This window comes from Physella acuta, unplaced genomic scaffold (genome assembly GCF_028476545.2).
Source record: "Physella acuta isolate Inbredline_101_S28 unplaced genomic scaffold, ASM2847654v3 ptg000502l, whole genome shotgun sequence".
Classification (NCBI taxonomy): Eukaryota; Metazoa; Mollusca; class Gastropoda; family Physidae; genus Physella; species Physella acuta.
The window spans coordinates 791591-816496 of NW_026732021.1; the positions used below are offsets into that span (position 1 = coordinate 791591).

Here is a 24906-nt window from a genome sequence, read left to right on the forward strand (position 1 = left end):
TGGTGTAGGAAGGTTCCAAACATCTTCTGGTGTAGGAAGGTCCCAAACATCTTCTGGTGTAGGAAGGTCCCAAACATCTTCTGGTGTAGGAAGGTCTCAAACTTTTGTGGTAGGAAGGTCACAAACTTCTACTGGTGTAGGAAGGTCCCAAACTTCAACTGGTGTAGGAAGGTCCCAAACAACTTCTAGTGTAGGAAGGTCTCAAACTTTTGTGGTAGGAAGGTCACAAACTTCAACTGGTGTAGGAAGGTCCCAAACAACTTCTAGTGTAGGAAGGTCTCAAACTTTTGTGGTAGGAAGGTCACAAACTTCAACTGGTGTAGGAAGGTCCCAAACTTCAAGATAGGCCTTAACCTTAGTCTATTTTTTCGGATTTAGGCCTAGTGGTCATCAATAAATGACGTCGCGATATTAACCTCCCCATCCCCAGCGTCTCATATCGATTATCGAAACAAAAAGCCAGCCCCCCCCCCCTCAAAATTGCAATTTATATTTTTTTTTAAAGGTAAGCCTATATAATTGATTATATTGATCAATTTCTAATACATTGTAAAGAAACAGCTTTAAAAACGCAAAAACAGCTAAATTCAGCTTTTAACATTACTTTAAATAAACCGGGAGTGATATCCCCTAAACTTTCTCGAATATTCTTATATAAAATAACGGGAAGGGAACTCGGGCTATAGACATGATTTTTAATCCATTTTAAATACTTAAAGTTTTAAAAATAGAATAAAATCTCGTAGACAAATTTATTGCACACCAAATCAAAAAGTGCATAACAGTGCGCAATATTATTAGTACTTTAAAAATTTACATTAGTTTTTTGAGAAATCGGAAGTAGCGTAAATTAATACTTCCGGTCAACGGAAATTACTCAAAATTTAACAGAAGGTAGAGAATTAGATCTTTTACTTACATGTGAAATTTCATTTATCTATCTGAAATAGTACTCAAGTTATAGGCTTTTGAAAAATTCAAAGTAGAAAAAGTACCACTTCCGGTTATCGGAAATCGCTCAAAAGTTGATACGGATCTACGATTTTGATAAAATACTTATATATGAAATTCCATCAACCTAGCTGTAACGGTACTCAAGTTATCGTGTTTACACACGGACAGACAGACAGACAGACACACAGACAGACACACAGACATACGGACAAGATTGCAAAATTATGTTTTTCCGTATCAGTGAGGTGTAAAACGTCGATTTTTTTTTTTTGCACGATTACAATACTTTCTCTATACTTCGTATATACGAGAAAGTAAAAAGCAAAAAAAAAAAAAAAAAAAAAAAAAAAAAAAACATACTGACTAAAGTCTAAAGCAACAAAAAATGTAAGCAAAAAAATAGTCTAGGGGACCTAAGTATTTCAGCTGCCATGCATTTTTTCCGCTGCGCAAATGCAATAATTTGAAAAAATAAAATAAAAACAATGTACATTAATTATTACTAATCTATTATCAAAGATTTAGTCTGATTTAGGATTGCGTGACAACTCGTATAGTCGTTGAGTGGTTAACACCTTATGCGAGTTTGCAGTTGAAGCAGTACAAAATGACACACCTCCATTTGTTGTGTAGCAACAGGGGTGATAAACCTATTCGTTCACTAGACATAAGACAGTCACTTGTTTATTAAGTGAGCGAAACATGGTTAAAGACATAATTTTCGTCCAGGTTAGTAAAGTTGTTTTTTTTTAATTCACTTTATTGTTTTAACAAGTAGTGAACATTGGATAAGTATTACTAAATATGAAGGTTCAAAAACTTAAAACCCTTTTTTATCAGCCTAACTTTTTTAATAAAAAAATTTTAAACTTTAAGTTCAAAATTATTTTAAAATAGTTTAGGCCAAAGTTTAGGCTTTAGCCTTAGGGCCGCTGTCTTTTTAGGCCTTTTGTGACTTTTGGTTTTGCTTTTAGACAAAATTTCTAGATCTAGTGTAGTTATTTAGTATCTAAGCCTTGCTCAACTGAAAATTAAACTTCTCTAAGTCATCTGTTGGTAATCAATCGTTTTAGGTACGTAAAATCGCCCGCGGCTAGTAATGTACGAAAAAGTTACCTCATTGTCAAGGCTTTAATAGAAGTATATTGTGAAATATGTGTGTCAAATATTATAGATAAATGAATAATAAACCTAAATCAATGGCTAAATATAGATCAATATAGGCCAGAAATCAACTTTAAACAGCAATGTTTGTGAGCAAGATTTGCTATATAAACAGCAGCCATTTGTAAAATAGAGTGGCGTCCCATGAATCTCGCGCTACAAGTTTGCAATAAAACAGACTTAAACAAGATGTCTGCTATAGTAAATGAGCATGGTTGCATCTGTTGGAAACATCGCTAGTCTTCATTTATTACTGAAAAGTTTTAATCCAATTGTTTAAAAACAGGTACATAAATGAAACAAGGAAACATTTTTGTATTTTTCAAAACATAAATCCTCCTCAAAATGTGAAATAATTATTAAAATTTAAGGAGTCACCTCTTTTTCACATTACTAGTCGAGGGCTATTTTACGTACCTAAAACGATAGATTACCCATCTGTTTTACTATTTAAACAGTAAATTCTCAAATTGGAATTTAAAATATATATTATTTAATCTTCATAGTGTAGCCTACCATATACTAATGATTAGGTTAATTATATTTAGGCTATTTTATCTTAATACATAAAAGCATAGAGGTGCACCTACAGTGTATGTGATAGTTGTCTAGTCATATTTGAATAATAATATTGAATTCAGAAAAAAATAATTCAGTTTTAGACGCATTAAAAATAGATGCGAGAACACTGTTCTTATGTTGTTTTTTTAGTAAACATCTTGGCGTTACAGTAATCTTTTAAAATCGTACTCGTTAAAGTCACTTTATTACATTTAAAAAACATTTTAAAATATATTTTCAGAGAAATTAAAAACTGCTGTGTCATGATAACTTGACATCCCACCATTTGCACTAGCAGCAAAAAGTGAGTAGGTCAAGATGGATGAAGCAACCCCTACGGAAAGTAGTGGCACCACTGAAAGTGATAGTGGGGATTATGTAAAGAGTGGGGACAGTACAGACATCATTTCTGAGAGTAAAACCAAGAAAAGGCATGGAACTCCCTCCCTGGTCGAGGATGATGGTTATGAGGTGACGTTTACTGTAACCATAGCCATGGCCATCCCAACAGGTTAGTTGCTTCATTGACATTTTTTATAATTAATTTATATCACAGCCAGACAAATTTAGGAGCTATTTTAGTTCATACGAAATTCAATGATAAGTATCTTAAAGTATCTATTTAGTTGTAGAAATAGTTTGAATTGTACAAATTTATTACAACAAGCATGAGGATGAGATCAAATAAGAGGACATTTAGAAAACAAAATTTTTAACTCTACTTTGTTACTTAAAGACTCAACAAATATATTATATTTACCAGTTCTTGAAGACCATGATAACCAAGGTTCCACTTACACAGGTATACTTCAACCTATAACCAATTGCACACAGTTTACCATCTGCACTTAATGTGATGTGAAGTTTTATACTTGGTGATGGCATTTCCCCATTCACTTTTTGTGGTTCTTAATACTTAGCCCTACCTGCTTACATTTGTATAGTTTATATAATGATCATAATACTTAAACTGTTATGGTTAGATTTAGGGTACAGACTAGGGTAACTGGGGTGAAAGCTAATGTTGTTAGTGTCAGTGTTGAAATTATAAGCTATACAAATTGTTTAGTAGGGCTAATTGACATATACTATATTTGTAATATGTTTGTGCATGTAACCCTCCTAAAAACATTTTTGTTTAAAATACTTACATAGATTTTTAACTTACATTTAATTGTATATAATAGTACAACATCCGGTTGGTAGGTTAACAATTAGATGCTGTTTAGAAGGTTAACAATTAGATGCATTTTTTTTTCTTTCTTACAGTAATACTGAGCACAATTCACCAAAGCTTAAAAAAACAGAATAACAAATTTTGTTGCTTAGTTTCATCATCAGTTTTACTAACTTGAATCTAGTCGATATGTTCCAATTAGTTTAGAATTACACAAGATTTCTTGCAAGTTAAACTTTTGTTATTGGAGCAAGTGTTGTTAATTAATATTGGGCAATGTGTTAAAATAAGTCAACCAAATCCTTTGTTCAACAATCAGATGTAAACAATTGAGTAATTCTTCCATTCTACCAATAGAGGAGAAAAAGGGGAGGGAGGATTTTAGTGGATAGAAACATTTGTGTACATTGTCCACCAATCATTTGTTTTAAAATTACTTCTCCCCATCTTTTAATCATATTCCCCCTTTATTGCTATGGGAAAAAAATGTGTACATTTATTTGTATCTACCAATACCACTAGCCCAGTAGAAGGCATACTCTGATCAACTACAATTTATCAATGGAATCTCTTGAGTTTAAAAAAAATATCAACATTTAAAAATTATTAAGTATATGTTTAACACAGGTAGTAGAAATCTACAAAAATCGACACACTTCATCTTGGTGTATGTAGTGTGTATGAGAAAGCACTGTTTACATATAATTTAGTATCAACTAAGTATTGTAACGATGTTATTAAATTAAATGTGTGCATGTGCTTTGCATTATTTCTGCCACCTCTATAGTATATATAATTTCAAGTCCCCCCCCCCCCCTCACAACCTAACCCCTGTTACCCGATCAAGCTACAAGACTAATTGCCAGAACAAAAATTGTGTGATTTACAAATCAAGCAGTCGGAATATTTTCATTATAGATGAAAGTGACTTTGCATCTGTTAAAAACTGCTCCAAAGCTATGCAGTCTGTCTTATAGATAAAAAGTACAACCAGTAGTGTCAACTTATTCATACAACTATTGTAAACAGCAGGAATAGAATAAGAATAAAGAGAATCAAAGGCAATGCCATGCATCATTGCTCTGACTCTGTTATCATAGCCCAGTAAACACATTAAATGATAAACAACACCCACCCCCTCCAATCCCCTTCGCGTTGTGTAAAAATTCGCTAAAACCAATTAATTTTTTATTGTCACTCCCAGTCATTAATAGTTACAGCTCCGCGTTTAATTGATACGTCATTAAACTCTGGCATCTAGATATTAATTATCCATGAGTTGGAGTGTCTATCCGATTTCTAGAGGGTTAACGGTAACGTCGTGTCTCACCCTACCGGCATACGCCACAGATCAATTATTCATTGGAAAACAGCGTCATGGAATTAGCAATTGGTGGTGATGCCCCTTGGCTCTGTTCGATAAACAACGGTTTCGGCACCCGTCGCCGGCGTGAGTGTAATCACACTTTGCTGGCGTGAGTGTAATCACACTTTACTGGCTTGAGTGTAATCAAACTTTGCTGGCGTGTATGTAATCACACTTCGCTGGCGTGTATGTAATCACACTTCGCTGGCGTGTATGTAATCACACTTCGCTGGCGTGAATGTAATCAAACGTTGCTGGCGTGTATGTAATCACATTTCACAGGCGTAAATGTAATCACATTTCACAGGCGTAAATGTAATCACACTTCGATGGCGTGAATGTAATCACACTTCGATGGCGTGAATGTAATCACACTTCGATGGCGTGAATGTAATCACACTTCGATGGCGTGAATGTAATCACACTTCGCTGGTGTGAATGTAATCACATTTCACAGGCGTAAATGTAATCACATTTCACAGGCGTAAATGTAATCACACTTCGATGGCGTAAATGTAATCACACTTCGCTGGCGTGAATGTAGTCACACTTCGCTGGCGTTAATAAAAAGAACATGAATAAAATGACACTTCATCAGAGATCAAGGCCTACAGATAAGGTCTAGCTGGAAAACGACATTTCGCAACCAAATGTTGAGGCCGCCATTTAAAAAAGATTCCTTGAAATGAAACACAACGAGCTCCAATTACGTCACAAGTAAAACTACCGTTTATTGATGTCATTTTGTTTCCCACCGTTCTTTTGTAGTGACCAGATGACCATAGCGTTTTAAGTCGTCATCGTTGTAAAGAATGTAAGGATGGTTATCAGCCAGTCTATTTTTGTTTGTTGAGTATTTTATTGTCTTTAAGGTTATTACTCCCCAAATAGACAACCCTCCCATTGAGACTTATGCCTGTGGAAAAAAAGTTCCGTGCATATCTTGATTATACTCAGTAGTTCTTGGCCCCCTCCTACAACATTCGCCACCCCCACCACATCCCCGTTGCCATACGACACTTGCCTCCCCCCTCTCACCCCCACCCACACGAGATATCGTGAGGCCAATCCTCTAACAGATTTAGTCATTACCACGAATGCACGTGTATGTTTTGGTTTACGTCCAAACGTGTGACCGCCATTTTTCAGTCTAATCCCAGTCGGCCTATCTAGACCGTACGGAAGAATTATGACGTCATTCTATCGAGTATGCCATCATATCGTGACGGCAGATCCCAAACATTGGTTTTTACTTCCAGACCTTGACGCCGTCTAATTCATCACACGATTACGGCCCTTGTTCCGTTTTTAGCTTTGTAATGATCTTGTCTTTGTTGGGTCGCGTGATGCTGACTGGTCACGTGTCATTTTGTTTTCCTTTATTCTATTGTATAATAATAATGGGGTGTAATTTTAGCTTTTACCTTTATGAATGGGCTGACTTGTTGTCTATTGTGGCTATTTATATTCACGATAAATCATGCTTTGCGAAATGCCTATGCTGGCGATATAAAGCCAAGACGAAACACCAAATGTTCCTTTCATCATGGGCTGCTCCTGATGGCATGCAGTGGATTTGATTTGCAAACTGTCGTAAACCAATGTCGCTTTGTGCTCACTTTTAAAACTTTTGTCGTGCTCAACGATGCGTGAAGCGGACTAAATCGAAGCGCGTTGGTGTCTAATTGACGGCTGGCATTAAGTGGCATTCTGGTCTGGTTGGCATGTCATTTGTCTGGGGTGACATTTAGGTCTGGTTGTGGCATGTCATTTGTCTGGGATGACATTTTGGTCTGGTTGTGGCATGTCATTTGTCTGGGTGTGACATTTAGGTCTGGCTGTGGTATGTCATTTGTCTGGGTGTGACATTTAGGTCTGGCTGTGGTATGTCATTTGTCTGGGTGTGACATTTTGGTCTGGCTGTGGTATGTCATTTGTCTGGGTGTGACATTTTGGTCTGGTTGTGGTATGTCATTTGTCTGGCTGTGGTATGTCATTTGTCTGGGTGTGACATTTAGGTCTGGCTGTGGCATGTCATTTGTCTGGGTGTGACATTTTGGTCTGGTTGTGGTATGTCATTTGTCTGGCTGTGGTATGTCATTTGTCTGGGTGTGACATTTAGGTCTGGTTGTGGTATGTCATTTGTCTGGGTGTGACATTTTGGTCTGGTTGTGGTATGTCATTTGTCTGGCTGTGGTATGTCATTTGTCTGGGTGTGACATTTAGGTCTGGCTGTGGCATGTCATTTGTCTGGGTGTGACATTTAGGTCTGGCTGTGGTATATCATTTGTCTGGGATGACATTTAGGTCTGATTGTGGCATGTCATTTGTCTGGGATGACAGTTCGGTTTTTCTAGACGACAAGAAGAAAATAACTGAATGACATTGGTGTTGCATCACAACTGAGCTGAAACATGCCAAGCCTGGTGTAAGCTTTTGTCATTTGCATACGAATGTCATGGTGGTTACTTAAATGACAAGTATCAGGCGCTACAGTGACATGACACCAGCAGCTGACATTTGCCTCCCGCAAACAGTCGGGCTGGGAAGAAAAAAATCGAATATTTCCCTTCGATGAGACGAGCTATTGATCACCCTCATCTGAGCTGCAGATTCTGTTATCGATTGATTTCTGAGGCTTGTGAATTTATGCCAGCCATCGATCCTTGCTTGACTTCTTGAATTTTTCGAGAATATTCCACGTTTGTATTGTGAAACCACACACGAGACTCTTAACTCAGTAACAGCGATGTATTCTACCATATTTTAGACTGCTAGGTTTTATTACATCCGTGCTGTGCCCGTTTTCACAAGGCAGCGCTGGTTTCTTTGTTCGCGCACGAACGGGAAATGGAAGAAAAAACTATACAAATAATATAACTATTGACTGACTCTTAACTCGACAAATACGCCTGCAATAACTGTCGACATCTTTCTGTACCTGCTCGACGATGCCATTAATTAGGTGTTGTTGATTGGTGCTCCCATTAAACACCCCCGACCCCGCCCATCCAATATATTAAACACCCCCCCCCGCTCACGAATTCAGCCCATCCAATATATTAAACATCCCCCGACCCAGCCCATCCAATATATTAAACATCCCCCGACCCAGCCCATCCAATGTATTAAACATCCCCCGACCCAGCCCATCCAATATATTAAACATCCCCCGACCCAGCCCATCCAATATATTAAACATCCCCCGACCCAGCCCATCCAATATATTAAACATCCCCCGACCCAGCCCATCCAATATATTAAACATCCCCCGACCCAGCCCATCCAATATATTAAACATCCCCCGACCCAGCCCATCCAATGTATTAAACATCCCCCGACCCAGCCCATCCAATATATTAAACATCCCCCGACCCAGCCCATCCAATATATTAAACATCCCCCGACCCAGCCCATCCAATATATTAAACATCCCCCGACCCAGCCCATCCAATATATTAAACATCCCCCGACCCAGCCCATCCAATATATTAAACATCCCCCGACCCAGCCCATCCAATATATTAAACATCCCCCGACCCAGCCCATCCAATATATTAAACATCCCCCGACCCAGCCCATCCAATATATTAAACATCCCCCGACCCAGCCCATCCAATGTATTAAACATCCCCCGACCCAGCCCAACCTATCCAATATCCCCACCCACCCACACCCACACGACATAACTCATTCAATATTTAAAACACCTTTTAATTGTTCATAATTTCACGCTATTATCAACGTTTGATGTGACCGAGCCACACGTTCCTCTAATTGTCCCTGCTTCAACTCTTGTATCTTGTATCACATAGGGACAATTAAGGGGAGGTAATGCACCCTAACTCCAGGCGAATTAAATGCATGCTGGTGTGGTCATAGGCTTAATGGTGAGCTTGTAATACACAGGTCATGTGACGCGCCTTTTGCTGCACGTTATGGTGCGGTTGTTTAGTGCTCGCTTGTTGGTGTGGCTGAAATATTGTATGATGGTGTGTTATGGTGTGGTTGGTGTACGTAATGATGTTGTATTTCAGTGTAGTTGTTGTAAGCTGTGATGTTGTGGTTCGTGTATTTTATGATATGTTATGGTGTGGTTGGTGTATGTTATGATGTTGTATTTCAGTGTAGATGGTGTATGCTGTGATGTTGTATTTCAGTGTAGATGGTGTATGCTGTGATGTTGTATTTCAGTGTAGATGGTGTATGCTGTGATGTTGTATTTCAGTGTAGATGGTGTATGCTGTGATGTTGTGTTTCAGTTTAGTTGGTGTAAGCTTTGATGTTGTGTTTCAGTTTAGTTGGTGTAAGCTGTGATGTTGTGTTTCAGTGTAGTTGGTGTATGATGTGATATTGCGTGGTGTTGTATGTTGTGATGTTGTGTTTCAGTGTAGTTGGTGTATTATTTGATATTGCGTGGTGTTGTTGTTGTATGTTGTGATGTTGTGTTTCAGTGTAGTTGGTGTACGTTGTGATGTTGTATGATGTTACAATGTTATGTTATGTTATGGCTGAAATATATAATTATATTTTTTGTTATGTGTATGGTGCATATTTTGATGTTGTGTTATAGTGTGGTTGGTTTATGTTAAAATATTATGTTAAGGTGTTGTCTGTGAATGGTATAGTGTTGTTGCTACCACACAGTATTTCTACCAACTCACCACAACACACCTTTCCATTAACTCACCACCACAATCTCACTATCAACACCATCACACACCTCATGACCACACACCTTTCCACCAACTCACCACCACACACCTCACTATCAACACTCTCACACACCTAACCACCACACACCTTTCCACCAACTCACCACCACACACATCACTATCAACACCCTCACACACCTCACCACCACACACCTTTCCACCAACTCACCACCAACTCACCACCACACATCTCACTATCAACACCATCACACACCTTTCCACCAACTCACCACAACACACCTCTCCAACAACTCACCACACCACACCTTCTCACTATCAACACCATCACACACCTCACTATCAACACCATCACACACCTCACCACCACACACCTTTCCACCAACTCACCACAACACACCTTTCCACCAAAACACTTGGGTTTTATTTTTTAACGTTGTTAGCCGCTTGTTACACAATTTTATATCCGATTTAACTCCCTTAGTTCGATTCCAGTAGTTTTATGACCTCGGAAATGGCGGAGGATGGAAGTAATGAGCAAGTAACCTCCCTTTATTTTTCCACTCCGTACAGCGTGGGTCGAGAAGGGCCGTTAATCTTTGACTCAGTGCGGCGGCCTTACCTCCCCTGCCCGCGTCTTACTGTATAATCGCCACGACGACACCTTGACCACGTGGTTCTATAGAACGTAATTTTATCGTCCTGATCGCCATGTCTCCGATCGGCAATCGATAGACCCCCCCTCCCCATTTTCTTTTATCCCACCGACTGCTCTATTGTTCTATTGTTCCCGACTAATGTGCTTTGAACGTGCGCCCTATCGGCGCCTGGCATCTTTCATATCGGTACAATACTTAGACGTCCTTACGGTAAAACTGCTGTTTTTCACGCCCACTTGCATAATTTACGATAAAGATGCTATTCTTCTAACTGTACTCCAACAAAATGTAATAACTTGTCTGAATACAGTGCCCACCCATGACAAGCAGTTGTCCGACAATTAGAGAAAATATTTTTTGTTTACTTTTTATCGAAGGTTTACAGTAATTTTTACTCACTATTCCTATTGGGATCGGCCAATATTGGCAGTATTTGAACAGTCGCTCTCTCGGACTAGCCTTTTTCATTTTAGTTTCATTTTAGTTGTAGTCTTTCTGTTGCTTGTCTTGTGTTGCTTGTCTTCTGTTGCTTGTCTTCTGTTGTCATTCTGTTGCTTGTGTTCTGTTGTCTTTCTGTTGCTTGTCTTCTGTTGTCTTTCTGTTGCTTGTCTTTCTGTTGCTTGTATTCTGTTTTTTGTTTTCATTCAGCTTTATGATTTAGATCGCTGTTTTATTTCGCTTTTTTATTTCGTGGAAGTATAGTTTTGTTGTAGATATACTGGACTTCTTTATTTTTTTAAAATATCATTTAAAATGTAGTTTGGTTTGTGTTTGTTTCATTAACTACAAACGTGCGCCTAAAGTATTTTGGACATTCGTAGCCAGTTGTGCGTGTATAGAGAGCAGAGCCTTAAATAAACGGTGCGTTCATAAAGATTAATTATTATAAAGATTATAAAGATCAGATATGTATCAGTTTATAATAATTATGTTGTTGACATTACCGACACTGCTGGTATGTTACTGACACCACTGTTATGTTACTGTTACCACAGGTAAGTTACCGACACTGTTAGTATGTTACTGACTTTATACAGGTATTCTACAGACGTCAGTGATGATAAGTCTGTTGTTACTGATGATAAGTCTGTTGTTACTGATGATAAGTCTGTTGTTACTGATGATAAGTCTGTTGTTACTGATGATAAGTCTGTTGTTACTGATGATAAGTCTGTTGTTACTGATGATAAGTCTGTTGTTACTGATGATAAGTCTGTTGTTACTGATGATAAGTCTGTTGTTACTGATGATAAGTCTGTTGTTACTGATGATAAGTCTGTTGTGTTACTGACATGCGTTAGGATACACCAGCAGCGCACTGTGGACCCCTTACCGCCATATTGTTCATGAAATCGGTGTCCAAATCCTGCCACGCTGATTCGCCTTTTTACTGACTGTAGATAATGAGGACCAGACCAACTTAAAAGACATGCTACAGAAACGGACCCTGGAGTCGCCCCGTGCACAGAACTACTACCACATGGAGTACTCTCTGGTTCCCGGGGGTGAGGATGTGCTCAAAACGGACGTGGTCACCTACGGCGTGGCGTGTAAGATTTTCATGGAGAAACACGACGCGAAGGTGGTCAAAACCTGGCAGGAAGGGGACATCACTTGGTTCGCCTGGGCCCACAGGTTGGTTGCTTAAACTTTGTTTACATCTTTTTTAACATCTCAACCTGGTAGGGGATGGGCGTATTTGCTACTTTTTAAACTACAATGACTTTTCAATTGGTAGACTTTACCTCCTCCCCATTTTCACATAGTCAACATTAAAGTTGTCTCCCCTGTGTTGTTACAAATCCTAAACTCTTCCAGGTCCACTCCCACTTATTAACACAAAATAACTCACAATACAAAATAATTTACGTAAAGTGAAGACCTAGGAAAGCATGAAGGTGTCCAGACGAAAAACCAACTAACTCTGGCACGACTATCTTGGGGGAACTGCCAATTCTTGGCAGAGATGGGCAAAGGTCGATAGAGCATCTGTTGACCCATGGCAGTGGCGTAGGCAGGGGGGGGGGGGGTTAGGGGTGGGTCATAACCCCCCCCCATAGACCCCTCGGTATATAGAAAAAGTATGAGAGGGGGGTGCACATCGAAAGTTTGAGGGGGTGTGCAAATCAAAAGTTTGAAGGGGGGTTGGGGGGTGCAAATCGAAAGTTTGAGGGGGGGGGGGGTGCAAATCGAAAGTTTGTCCCTGGGTAAAAATTAGAACCCCCCTTGAGACTATCCTGGCTACGCCACTGACCCATGGGTCTTTGGCACAGATGAACATACAAACCAATATAATATACACACAAGGCTTACTATCTAAAAAATGTAATTAATAAAACACAATCACAATAACTTAATTTCTCTAAATAAGCCATAAAATGAAAGTCAACCGTGAAATCCTCATGAAGATGTTCCATCACACAATAACTTAATTTTTCTAAATCAGCCATAAAATGAAAGTCAACCGTGAAATCCTCATGAAGATGTTCCATCACACAATAACTTAATTTTTCTAAATCAGCCATAAAATGAAAGTCAACCGTGAAATCCTCATGAAGATGTTCCATCATACCATAGAGCTGCGGGTCTGGGACTCCAAAGAGAAATGTTCCTCAAGAGCCAGGTTTGATCGACCAAAGGCTTTCAGGCTTCCTCAGGCTAAACCAGGTCAGTCTTAAGGCTTTCAGGCTTCCTCAGGCTAAACCAGGTCAGTCTTAAGGCTTTCAGGCTTCCTCAGGCTAAACCAGGTCAGTCTTAAGGCTTTCAGGCTTCCTCAGGCTAAACCAGGTCAGTTTTGAGGCTTCAGGCTAAACTAGGGTAGGGTTAAAGCATGCAGATTTCCACAGGTTAAATCATTAAACCAGGTAAGTTTTGAGGCATTCTGGTGTCAATAGGCTATAGCCGGTGGGTTTTTAGGTATTTCATTGTACTCAAATTAAAAAGAGACTTTGAGCTATTCTGTTTACTCACATCAGAAGGTGAGTTTTGAGCTATTCTGTTGTACTCCATCAGAAGGTGAGTTTTGAGGAATTCAGATGTACTCACATTGAAAGATAATTTTGATTAGGAAGTTAGATTTCAATTAATTAATTATGTCCATCTTATAACAAACATTGGTATTTATACGACATTAGATTTTATCAACCATTATTTGTGTCTTAAATTGAAATAAGGGAAAACAAATGGTGATACAAAATTATTAATGTGTTAACACATTTTTTTTCATATATTCGATCAGGATTTTTATGATTTAAATTATTTTTCCCTGTGTCAGGGGAAAAGCCAGAAGATATTGGTGGTGTGAAGGCCATGGTGGTCAGACAGATGAAGAATTTTATGAACCAACAGCCCAGAAAGGGCAATGTGATTAGACCACTGCCATCTCAGTTGTCCTTGCAAAATTTGGTTTACATTAGAAAACATGGTGAGTTTTTCATTACATTTATATTTAAACATTAGAAAACATGGTTAGTTTTTCATTATATTTATATTTAAACATTTAGAAAACATAGTTAGTTTTTCATTACATTTATATTTAAACATTAGAAAACATGGTTAGTTTTTCATTACATTTATATTTAAACATTTAGAAAACATGGTTAGTTTTTCATTATATTTATATTTAAACATTTAGAAAACATGGTTAGTTTTTCATTACATTTATATTTAAACATTTAGAAAACATAGTTAATTTTTCATTACATTTATATTTAAACATTAGAAAACATGGTTAGTTTTTCATTACATTTATATTTAAACATTCAGAAAACATGGTTAGTTTTTCATTATTTATGTTTAAACATTTAGAAAACATGGTTAGGTTTTCATTACATTTATATTTAAACATTTAGAAAACATGGTTAGTTTTTCATTACATTTATATTTAGGCAAACCCTTTTTAAAGTGCCAAGTAAATTTTCACATTTAAATACTTATAGTAATATGTCAATTATGTGATTAAAAAAACCTCTTTTACTTTTAAACCTCTGTGCACAAAACTACATATATTTACATTAATGTGTATTTATTATCAAATGTTATTGAAAATTGAAATAAATATTTATTATCAAATGGAAAATTGAAATATTTATTATCCAATGTTATGGAAAATTGAAATATTTATTATCCAATGTTATGGAAAATTGAAATATTTATTTATTTATTTTCAAATGTTATGGAAAATTGAAATATTTATTATCAAATGTTATGGAAAATTGAAATATTTATTATCAAATGTTATGGAAAATTGAAATATTTATTATCAAATGTTATGGAAAATTGAAATATTTATTATCAAATGTTATGGAAAATTGAAATATTTATTATCAAATGTTATGGAAAATTGAAATATTTATTATCAAATGTTATGGAAAATTGAAATATTTATTATCAAATGTTATGGAAAATTGAAATATTTATTATCAAATGTTATGGAAAATTGAAATATTTATTATCAAATGTTATGGAAAATTGAAATATTTATTATCAAATGTTATGGAAAATTGAAATATTTATTATCAAATGTTATGGAAAATTGAAATATTTATTATCAAATGTTATGGAAAATTGAAATATTTATTATCAAATGTTATGGAAAATTGAAATATTTATTATCAAATGTTATGGAAAATTGAAATATTTATTATCAAATGTTATGGAAAATTGAAATATTCACACAACTATTCTAAACACAGCTCAGGACACAGCTAATCAAATTGCCCCCTCTGCAAACACCAAACAATTGGTGGCTGTTCCAACTAAAGAGAAACTGACAGGAAAGTAAGTTTGTCTCCACAACCTGTTTCTAAATATTGCAGCATTTATCTGATCATAAATCATGCACTGTGTTTATTTGTTGAACTAATGTTTGAAGTTTGTTTAAAAAATACAGATCTCAACTTCAACTAATTCAAGAATTTATTCATCAGGTCTTTTGATCATTTGAGCCAATTAGCAGGATCACCCAGAAAGACATCTCCTGAGAAGAAAAAGAAAAATAATGCACCAGGAGCTGGTAATATTGTCTTGTCAAATTGTCATTCCAATTTTTTAGATTGTACAAACTTTTGTTGTAAATTATCTTGTACGTTGTTTATGTTTTTCTACATTTCCTTATGTTGTATTAGGGTTTTCTTGTCAAATGTTTTGGTGTAAAACTTCCCTATGTTGTTAAGTTTCCATGTACATTTTCTTGTGGTGTACATAAATATGTTGTAATATATTTTTTCTATATCTAGTTATCTTGTCATTATAGTGTACTATATAAAGTTGTAAATTTGTCTTGTTAAATAGTCTATTTTATTTTTCTGGTGTCATTTCAAGTTATTTTTGTCTTTAATGGTTCAGATGGTAATACTTGTGATTTTTTTCTTTAATGGTGCAGATGGTAATACTTCTGATTTTTGTCTTTAATGGTGCAGATGGTTATACTTGTGATTTTTGTCTTTAATGGTGCAGATGGTAATACTTGAGATTTTTGTCTTTAATGGTGCAGATGGTAATACCTCTGATTTTAGTCTTTAATGGTGCAGATGGTAATACTTCTGATTTTTGTCTTTAATGGTGCAGATGGTTATACTTCTGATTTTTGTCTTTAATGGTGCAGATGGTAATACTTGTGATTTTTTTCTTCAATGGTGCAGATGGTAATACTTCTGATTTTTGTCTTTAATGGTGCAGATGGTAATACTTGTGATTTTTTGTCTTTAATGGTGCAGATGGTAATATTTCTGATTTTTGTCTTTAATGGTGCAGATGGTAATACTTGTGATTTTTATCTTTAATGGTGCAGATGGTAATACTTCTGATTTTTGTCTTTAATGGTGCAGATGGTTATACCTGTGATTTTTTGTGTTCAGGAAAACCTGCTGTTAAAGAGGACAAAGATACCAAGAAACAGCAGTCAGAACTGGCCAAGCAACTGGCAGAGAACATAAAGAAACATGGTTTATGCATGATCCCCTTGAGGCTAGCTCATCTCTTTTCAGGTATTTGCTGAGTCACGACCTTGACATGTAGACCTGAATCATTTCTTAGGTTTAATATATGCAACCTTAATCCTGTCTTTAGTATAATCTCTATATCCTTAATCCCATCTTAATCTCTCTGCCCCAAATCCTTTCTTTAATTTAATCTATGTACCCTTAATCCTGTCTTTAGTATAGATTTTATTTGACTGTCAATGTTTAATATACTGATAATTAAACAAAGAAGATTATACATAAACGTGAATTTTATGTAATTATAATTTTCATTTTGATGATATGCAATAGTCATAATATTTTTTAAATAGATAGACTGCCCACTGTTAAATTTGAGCTCTCCTTTTTCTAGATCATAAGGTTGTTACAAGTCGTCTAGAGAATCCAATAGTTGGTATCGAGGACATGTTTCTTGGTGTGTCTGTCAACATCCCACTTTTGTCAGCTCAGATTAAAGAAGAGCTCAACCCAATGATGATCAAGATACAAAGTGCTACCTGCCTTCCTGATACTCCTCTGTCATTTGAGGATTTGAGAACTAAGTGAATAGCTCTTCATAAATAAAATATAAATAATTTCTTTAAAAAGATTTAAAATGATTCCTAAATTTGTACTAATGTGTATCTATACATGTAAGATAAAATGTTTGCATTCATTATATTTTTTTTAATATAGATGTCGGCCTGCATATTGCCGTTACAAATTTTTTAAAGAAACATGACATATTATTATATTTTTCTATATAGATGTCAGCCTGCATATTGCCGTTACAAATTTTTTAAAGAAGCCGAGCATGACACATCTGGCAAGCAACAGAACAAGAACATTTACTGGGAGGACACTAACATTGTTCTCTTAGGTAGGTATTATATAAACAACCTACCTAGAGATTGTCAAAGTAATTATAATCTATATTTCATAAAGAGTTCATCTTTTCTCTATTAATTTAAACCTTTACTTGTCTGTTATTCTTCAATAGAATCTGAAATATTTCATTACTTTTCTTCCATATATTTTAAGACAAGACTTCTAAGTTTCTTTAGATGATTGCTATAAATCTCAAAGTCGAATTTTTTTTTTAAACTTAAAACTTATCCTTTCAGCTTTTTCCTCACGCTATTTTAAATTAAATAAATATTGTTTTTAAAATGTTATTATAGGTACGATGGAGCCATGTGCACTGAGAGAGTATTTAAATGGTCCTCCTATGATCATTGAACTCCATGATCGTGACCGTAAGCCTGAAGCTGTCGCCCTGAAACCAACTCTCTTTGGAGATGATTTAGAAGATGAGAAAATTGCTAATGTCGGAACTGTAGAAAGTATGAAGTTACTTGATAAATTAACTTTTTTTTAGTATAGATTATCTCCCAATAGTAACATCAAAACAAACTTTGTAATGTCTTAAGTACATTATTAATAGTTAATATCAGCTATTATGCTTTAACACAAACTTTGTTATGGTTTAAGGAGATAAATAATAGTTTGTATCAACCAAATGTATAATGGTATATTTTGTGGTTAAAAGAAACAACAGGTGTCTTTTCAATATTTCTTTTCTTTTCATCCTAAGGCAGGCGAACACTTCACAACCCTTTTTCTGGTCGAGATAAACCCTGGGATCCCTATGGGGTAGCCAAGCTGGACCTATCAGAGCTTCTTCTGGGCCATCGCTTCCTTGAACTGAAGATTCCCATCCATAACTGCCCTCTTCCAGACATACTAGGATCTGATAAAAATTATTCCGGAAAGTTAATTGGAGTTCCTGGAGCAGTTGATGGTCCAGGTAATGAATGAATTCATCTTAAAAATAGATGTGGTTATATGACAAAATATCTCAAAGACTAAATATCTCAGATAAAATGATAAGGTAATCTCTTTTAAAAAACTATATACAGTACCAAGTTAAATTTTTTAATCAAAACAACCAATTAGTAATTTACAAAATATATAGTATTTGATTTGCCTACAACATTTTGTTGTCCTTGCTGTTGTTCTGAAGAAATTGTTTATAAATTTTTCAGTTGACCGTCCACTAAGTGCTGGCCATTACTTGGAAAATGGGTCCATGTTGAAGGTGCAAATAGAACTAGCAGAGGCCCTCATTACACCAGCTGCACTGGCAGCTAAAGAACACATTCCTACTTCTATAGAGGTCAGTCTAGTACATTCCTACTTCTATAAAGGTCAGTCTTGTACATTTCTACTTCTATAGGCAATCAAAATAACATGCAATGTGATTACAAAACATTCCTACTTCTATAGGGGTAAGTCTAAATAACATGTATTGTGATTCAAAAGCTTTTGCAAGTCTATTAAAATAGAGTAAACCAAAAAGAGACCAGCTGATATCTCCTTTATAAAACTAAGATAATATAATGGGGATTATACAATAGACAGGGAGGGGAAGTCATGAGTTCTACTATTTCTTATGACTGTGTCAGAGCACACACAAAAACAATGGTTACATTATTATTTCAACTTGATTATTGTTTTATTTTGGTTATACTTCAAGCTCAACACAGAATTATATTGTATTGTCATTTAGACACATTGCTGCATTAGAGCACCCATGGCAGTAATAACAGTCTAAATTCATTACTTTTCACTAAAAATAATTTAATAGATACATTGATAAAAATCGTTACCTTTTCTTTGGTGGTCCAGAAAAGTATTCACTTCATTTTCCATGTTCATGGGGGAATTGAAATAAAATAATTAAAATTAGTCTACTACCTTGAGCAAAATTAAAATGTAACTCCAAAAAGAATTCCTACTCAATAAAATTGTTTAAGCTGTTAAATCTGTAATTTCAGTTTTATTAATTTCTTTTCAGTGTCCTTTTAGCAGGATTATTTATGAGTTTGATTACAATAATATTGAAATGCTGCAAAGTTTGCAAACTCTGATTATGAGTTTCAATGCCAAAGCATTAGATCTGGATGCACTGCCCCAGCATGTGATTGATGCTGCCTTGTCAACATATAAGCTTTCAGTGTAAGTATTATTGTAGAACTGTTATAACAATGACAATTTAAAAGAAAATTAAAATATTGCCTTGTTTTAAACTAAGAAAATCTTACTTTTGAATTTCTTCAGGGTGCAGCAGTGCAGCTTAGACCTTGACATTGTGACTGGATTTCATGTCCTGGATGGTGAAAGGCATATTTTTGTCCTGGAAGGTTTGAGAGATAAGGCTATCTGCGTCATATGGGATACTCTCCCACAAGGACTGGGTAGGTTTCTGCCTTTGGCTTGCATTAACGTTAATTGAACTTGTAAACAAAAAATAATTTTGAATTTTTAAAAATGATTTTAAAATATTAAATTATCTTATAAATTAATCCATAAAAAAGTAAAATTATCATCCAATTTTTTAAGTGATGCTTTTATTCTTTATTAATCAATCATGTTTTTACTCTTTCTATACAGATGTTAAAGTGTTGTATAATTCAAATTTGAGCTTTAGTAAGCGGCTATATGGCCTGTTGGATGTTGACTTGTGCAGAATTAAACTGCATGAACCTTTAAGTATGATAGTCCAACAGCCTCTGCTCTACATTAGGGACATGGTGTTTAAACCCTGCTTTGAGGCTCTCATCAAGCTGGATCAGGTGACTGATTTGAATTAAACAATAAACATCAAAAACACACCACTACAAATAAACCATCATAAACACTTGGCCAATTGTAAATATGCACCTGAAAATTTTTGGCAAATGTGAAATTTTTAAAAAATTAATAAAATATGCCCAGGAATTAAAATGGCTAAAAGATTATATTTTGTTCTTAGTCCAATAATGAAAATGACTAAAAGATCATAATATTTTGTTCTAACCTTGTCCAGCAATGAAAATGACTAAAAGATCATAATATTTTGTTCTAACTTTGTGTAAAGCCTTTGGGCTGGTTTCACTCTTCAGTTGCTAAAGCTTGAATTAAAAAATTATAAATAACATTTCAATGTATTGTTACATTAACTTTTCTGTATTCATATCAATTTAGCTTCCATGTTTTTAAGTATTCATATTTTCATGATCAGATCTGTAAAGTGAATAAAATGACAGAGGTTGTTAAATGTGATCTTTTCCCTACACCTGAAATGGTTGTGTCAATGAGTAGGGAGTTTGGTGTGCCATTCACACAGAAAGATTTTGATGGCAAGTACACTTTTATTGTCTACTTTCACAAGTACACCTTCACTGTCTACTTTCACAAGTACACTTTTATTGTCTACTTTCACAAGTACACCTTCACTGTCTACTTTCACAAGTACACCTTCACTGTCTACTTTCACAAGTACACCTACACTGTCTACTTTCACAAGTACACCTTCACTGTCTACTTTCACAAGTACACCTTCACTGTCTACTTTCACAAGTACACCTTCACTGTCTACTTTCACAAGTACACTTTTATTGTCTACTTTCACAAGTACACCTTCACTGTCTACTTTCACAAGTACACCTTCACTGTCTACTTTCACAAGTACACCTTCACTGTCTACTTTCACAAGTATATTGTTTGTCTTCAAACATGACACAATGTGATTTCTCTCCTCCAATCATTCCAGACCTTATTCTTACAGTATTTGACCTTTGACCTTTCTTGTAGATTTGCACTCCTCTGTGCAGCAGAAAACAGATGAAACATTTTATCACCAAAGACCTTACAAGCCTGATCCAAGTCGAGCCTGGACACCAATTGACAATTTCAACCAAAAATACATCGAGCAACTCAAAGCTGAAAGAAAATCACATGATTTCCTGCAGGAAAATATTGTAAGTCTATTTTTTGTGTGAGTAGACTAAATAATTCACATTAGCATGCCCAGATCATTGTATATACTAGCCAAACAGTGGTTTTATGTCTAAAAACTAAGATATGAAATCAGAATTCTGTATACTGAAATGAAATCATTATCTGGCAACATTAATGACTATTTATAACACCTTTGAGAATAAATAGCAGCTCCAGTTCCTTGAGAATTCTTGCCAGTTTTTGGTTTTGCTTGCAGGATGAAGTGCACCAAAAAAGTCTGGCCAGTGCTGCTAGAAAGGAAAAGAAACTGGTGCTGTCTGTGAATGTGGACCCTGCATACAACTACAGCACCCAGCACTTGAACAGTGGGGCACTGGCAGCAGAAGAGTTGAGGCAGTATTTAATGAAGCAAGATCCCACTGCTAGGTCAATACCTTCATCTTTTTAAACAAGACTTTCATCCTTCATTTTGTGTGGCAGATAGCATTAAAAAAATATGGGCATGTGTTTAGGTGAATCCATCAATATAGGCCTACTAATCATTTAGGCCCATCCATCTACATACTTAAATCTAATATAGCAGTTTTAAAAATATCATCTTCAATTGACTTGAGTAAAGTTACACTTTTGAGCCAGGCAAATCTACGTAGCAGGTGAAGTAGAGTTCACCTGTTTCTGAGACCTAGGCATATCAATGGATAATGTTGTCAAAACTATATCCAACCACCTTTATTTTCCTTTACCTTGAGTTAACTCACTAGTGATAAAAAAGTACCACATTTTAATAGTAAAAGGTAAACATTTTCCAGGTACGCATACAATGAGGAATACCTGTCAGGCATGGTGTGTCCAGTTGATTTAGAACAAGAGCAAAAGAAACAAAAAGCTGCAAGTAAAGCCAAGTGGAGGACAGAAAATGGCTGGATCTTTCCTGGGATGAAAAGTATGAAGGAGATGAATGTCCACCCACAACGTCCGAACTCTGCTAGAGTAGAGGAACTCAGAGAGGTAATAAAAAGTCATCAGCTACATTTTGTTGTGAGTTCAACAGCTACATCATATCGTTGTAGATTTGTTTGTACATCAACTACAACATATTGTTGGAGATTTGTTGTGTGTTCATCAGCTACATCATATTGTTGGAGATTTGTTTGTACATCAGCCACATCATATTTTTGTAGATTTGTTGTGTTCATTAACAACAACATATTGTTGGAGATTTGTTGTATGTTCATGTACATGATATCGTTGTAGATTTGTTGTGTGTTTTTGTACATCAGCCACATCATATTGTTGTAGATTTGTTGTGTGTTTGTGTATATCAGCAACATCATATTGTTGTAGATTTGTTGTGTGTTTGTGTATATCAGCAACATTGTATTGTTGTAGATTTGTTGTGTTTTTATACATCAGCTATATCATATTGTTGTAGATTTGTTGTGTTTTCATGTACACAATGTTATCAATTTGTTCAATGTTTTACTGAAAATTTCCTTCCTACATTAATGTGAAATATTTACAATTAATAGAGAATATTTTTCTTTTTAATTTCAGGAATGGATGGAAAATGCATTCCATTCAAATATCTTTAAATCCCCAATTGACCGAGGTCGTTACCCCTGGTCTAAAAGACATGAAGACCTGGAACTGTACAGCAAACCACCCCCTGGGTTTGGCAACCATGAGCACATATCAATGAATCTGCCTTGGCTTCAAGAAGCTCATGACAAACAAGATTTTTGGTTCAAGTACATCACACTCATTCATGTCATAGTGTTCTATTTTAAATATTGAATAACATTCTCCGTCTTATATTTTATTTGTTAGTTTTTCATCAGCTATATTTGATGCCTGATTTTTCTTGTCTTGTTTGAAGGGAATATGTCAAGTGGAAATCTCGTCTGGTGGTCGATGATGTTGAGTTCCATTGTCACCGTGTGCTGCCTGCAACAGAGATGACAATGCAAGGATTCAAGTCCAGCAATCAGTTAGATCGTCTAAAGGGCCTGCTCAAAGATCCTGTCATGTGAGATTTAAAATTTATATAAATCATATTTATCATAATAAACTGGCATAATAAGTTGGCTCAGCACTTTAAGTAAACAGATTTTTTATAGAACAAATTCTATTTATTAATTCAATGCTAACAGTTTTTTAAAATCTTATTTCAAATATATTCTTTTCCTAAGATATCACTTTCCAAATTTAAATTTGAGAATTGCTCATTGGTAACTTAAAAATATACTTTGACTGCTCAGGAAACTAAAAAAATATGCATCAGATGCCAATGAGATTCCGCCTTTAGCTGTCGTGAATGACCCTCTAGTAGACACAGTTGCTCGCCAGAAAGGAGTTGAGCTCCGCCCAGCTATACCTGCGGGCTTTAAAGCTGAGTTTAATGGATACAAGCCAGGAGATGGACCTGAGTCCTACCAGAACCCAAAAAATCAAGTCCCATGCTTTAACTATGAACATGAAAAGTTTAAGAAGTTGAGAGGCCAAGATTTCAAGTATGTGGGACAAAATCATTTCTAATTTTTTTTAAATAACAAAACAAATGTAGATTTTATTAAACAATTCTGAGTCAGTTGTAAACTGTTTAATTATTAATGACTCAAAATCCCAATTTTATAAATCATGGTTTTCTGTTTAAAATCCCAGAATTTTAGGTTTGGTTGTTTTTATTTTGTGTGTGTTGTGTGATTTAAATTGTTTTTGTTTGGGTTGGGAGATGGGCTGGGTTGAGCGGTGTTAGCCTGTGTAATATGGGGGGCTACTCTACTAATATATTTTATGAGAATACTGGTCATACAACAGGCTTATGGTATAGTTTAGACATGATTTGTTTGAACTTTTCTTTATTCTCCAGTGTTTATCACATGAACAGAAGCAAGTTCAGCCACCGCCCGATACATAGCTTGAGGCCTGAGGAGAGAAACAATCATTTATTTCCATTCTCTCTAGTGTCATGGAATCATTACTCTCAACCACTTCCTGATTTGGTTCAAAGGTCACACACAGTCGGACCTTGGCTTAACTCCTCGGGACACAATCAGACGTCATCATCATCCAACAAAATCAATTCAGAAACTTTGCTGTCAGTACCTCACCTGTCAGTACCTCACCTGTCAGTACCTCACCTGTCAGTACCTCACCTGACAGACACGCCAGGACCCTCCAGTCTGGAAGTAAATCACCCCTCACTTTCCCTGCAACACCAGACATCTGTCATGGCATAGGAGAGGCCACATTGGGGATTATTAAAAGCTGAAGAAAATATTTTAACAACACTTGTTAGCAACATTTGTTAGCAACACTTGTTAGCAACATTTGTTAGCAACATTTGTTAGCAACATTTAAATAAAGAAAAAATACACTTATTAACATCTATTAAAAACACCACCATTTTAAATGATTTAATCATTGAGCTAATTTAAATGTTGAAATAATGCTAACTTGTTATGATTTTTAGTATTAATAAAAATGTTTTTAAAATAATTCACATTATTAAGTATGCCAAAACAATTAGTCAATGTGTCTTTACAGACTGAAGCTTTTTTTTTTTACCGATGATGTGTTTACATTATAATTGAACTGTGTGATTTTCTAA

General features: G+C 35.6%; 1 protein-coding gene across 4 annotated transcripts; it reads left to right on the plus strand.

The window, feature by feature from the left end:
- The first annotated feature begins 1602 nt into the window (after nt 1–1602).
- On the plus strand, nt 1603–24602 carry LOC131944620 (uncharacterized). 4 transcript variants are annotated; one of them, XM_059305312.1, is made up of 26 exons: nt 1603–1683; nt 2921–3190; nt 3443–3481; nt 11955–12189; nt 13076–13221; nt 13829–13978; nt 15249–15333; nt 15483–15568; nt 16413–16541; nt 16888–17077; nt 17282–17394; nt 17696–17857; nt 18109–18321; nt 18560–18690; nt 19372–19532; nt 19635–19771; nt 19968–20149; nt 20578–20695; nt 21150–21316; nt 21553–21722; nt 22106–22304; nt 22851–23044; nt 23173–23322; nt 23555–23806; nt 24166–24391; nt 24437–24602. In XM_059305312.1, the coding sequence occupies exons 2-26, from the start codon at nt 2998–3000 to the stop codon at nt 24533–24535; spliced, it is 3927 nt and encodes a 1308-aa protein (XP_059161295.1). In that variant the 5' UTR covers nt 1603–1683; nt 2921–2997; the 3' UTR covers nt 24536–24602. The 4 variants fall into 4 exon arrangements, with proteins under 4 accessions (XP_059161295.1, XP_059161293.1, XP_059161294.1 ...); XM_059305310.1 differs by having other exon boundaries at nt 24166–24602; XM_059305311.1 differs by lacking the exon at nt 3443–3481 and having other exon boundaries at nt 24166–24602.
- Nucleotides 24603–24906: the final 304 nt, after the last annotated feature.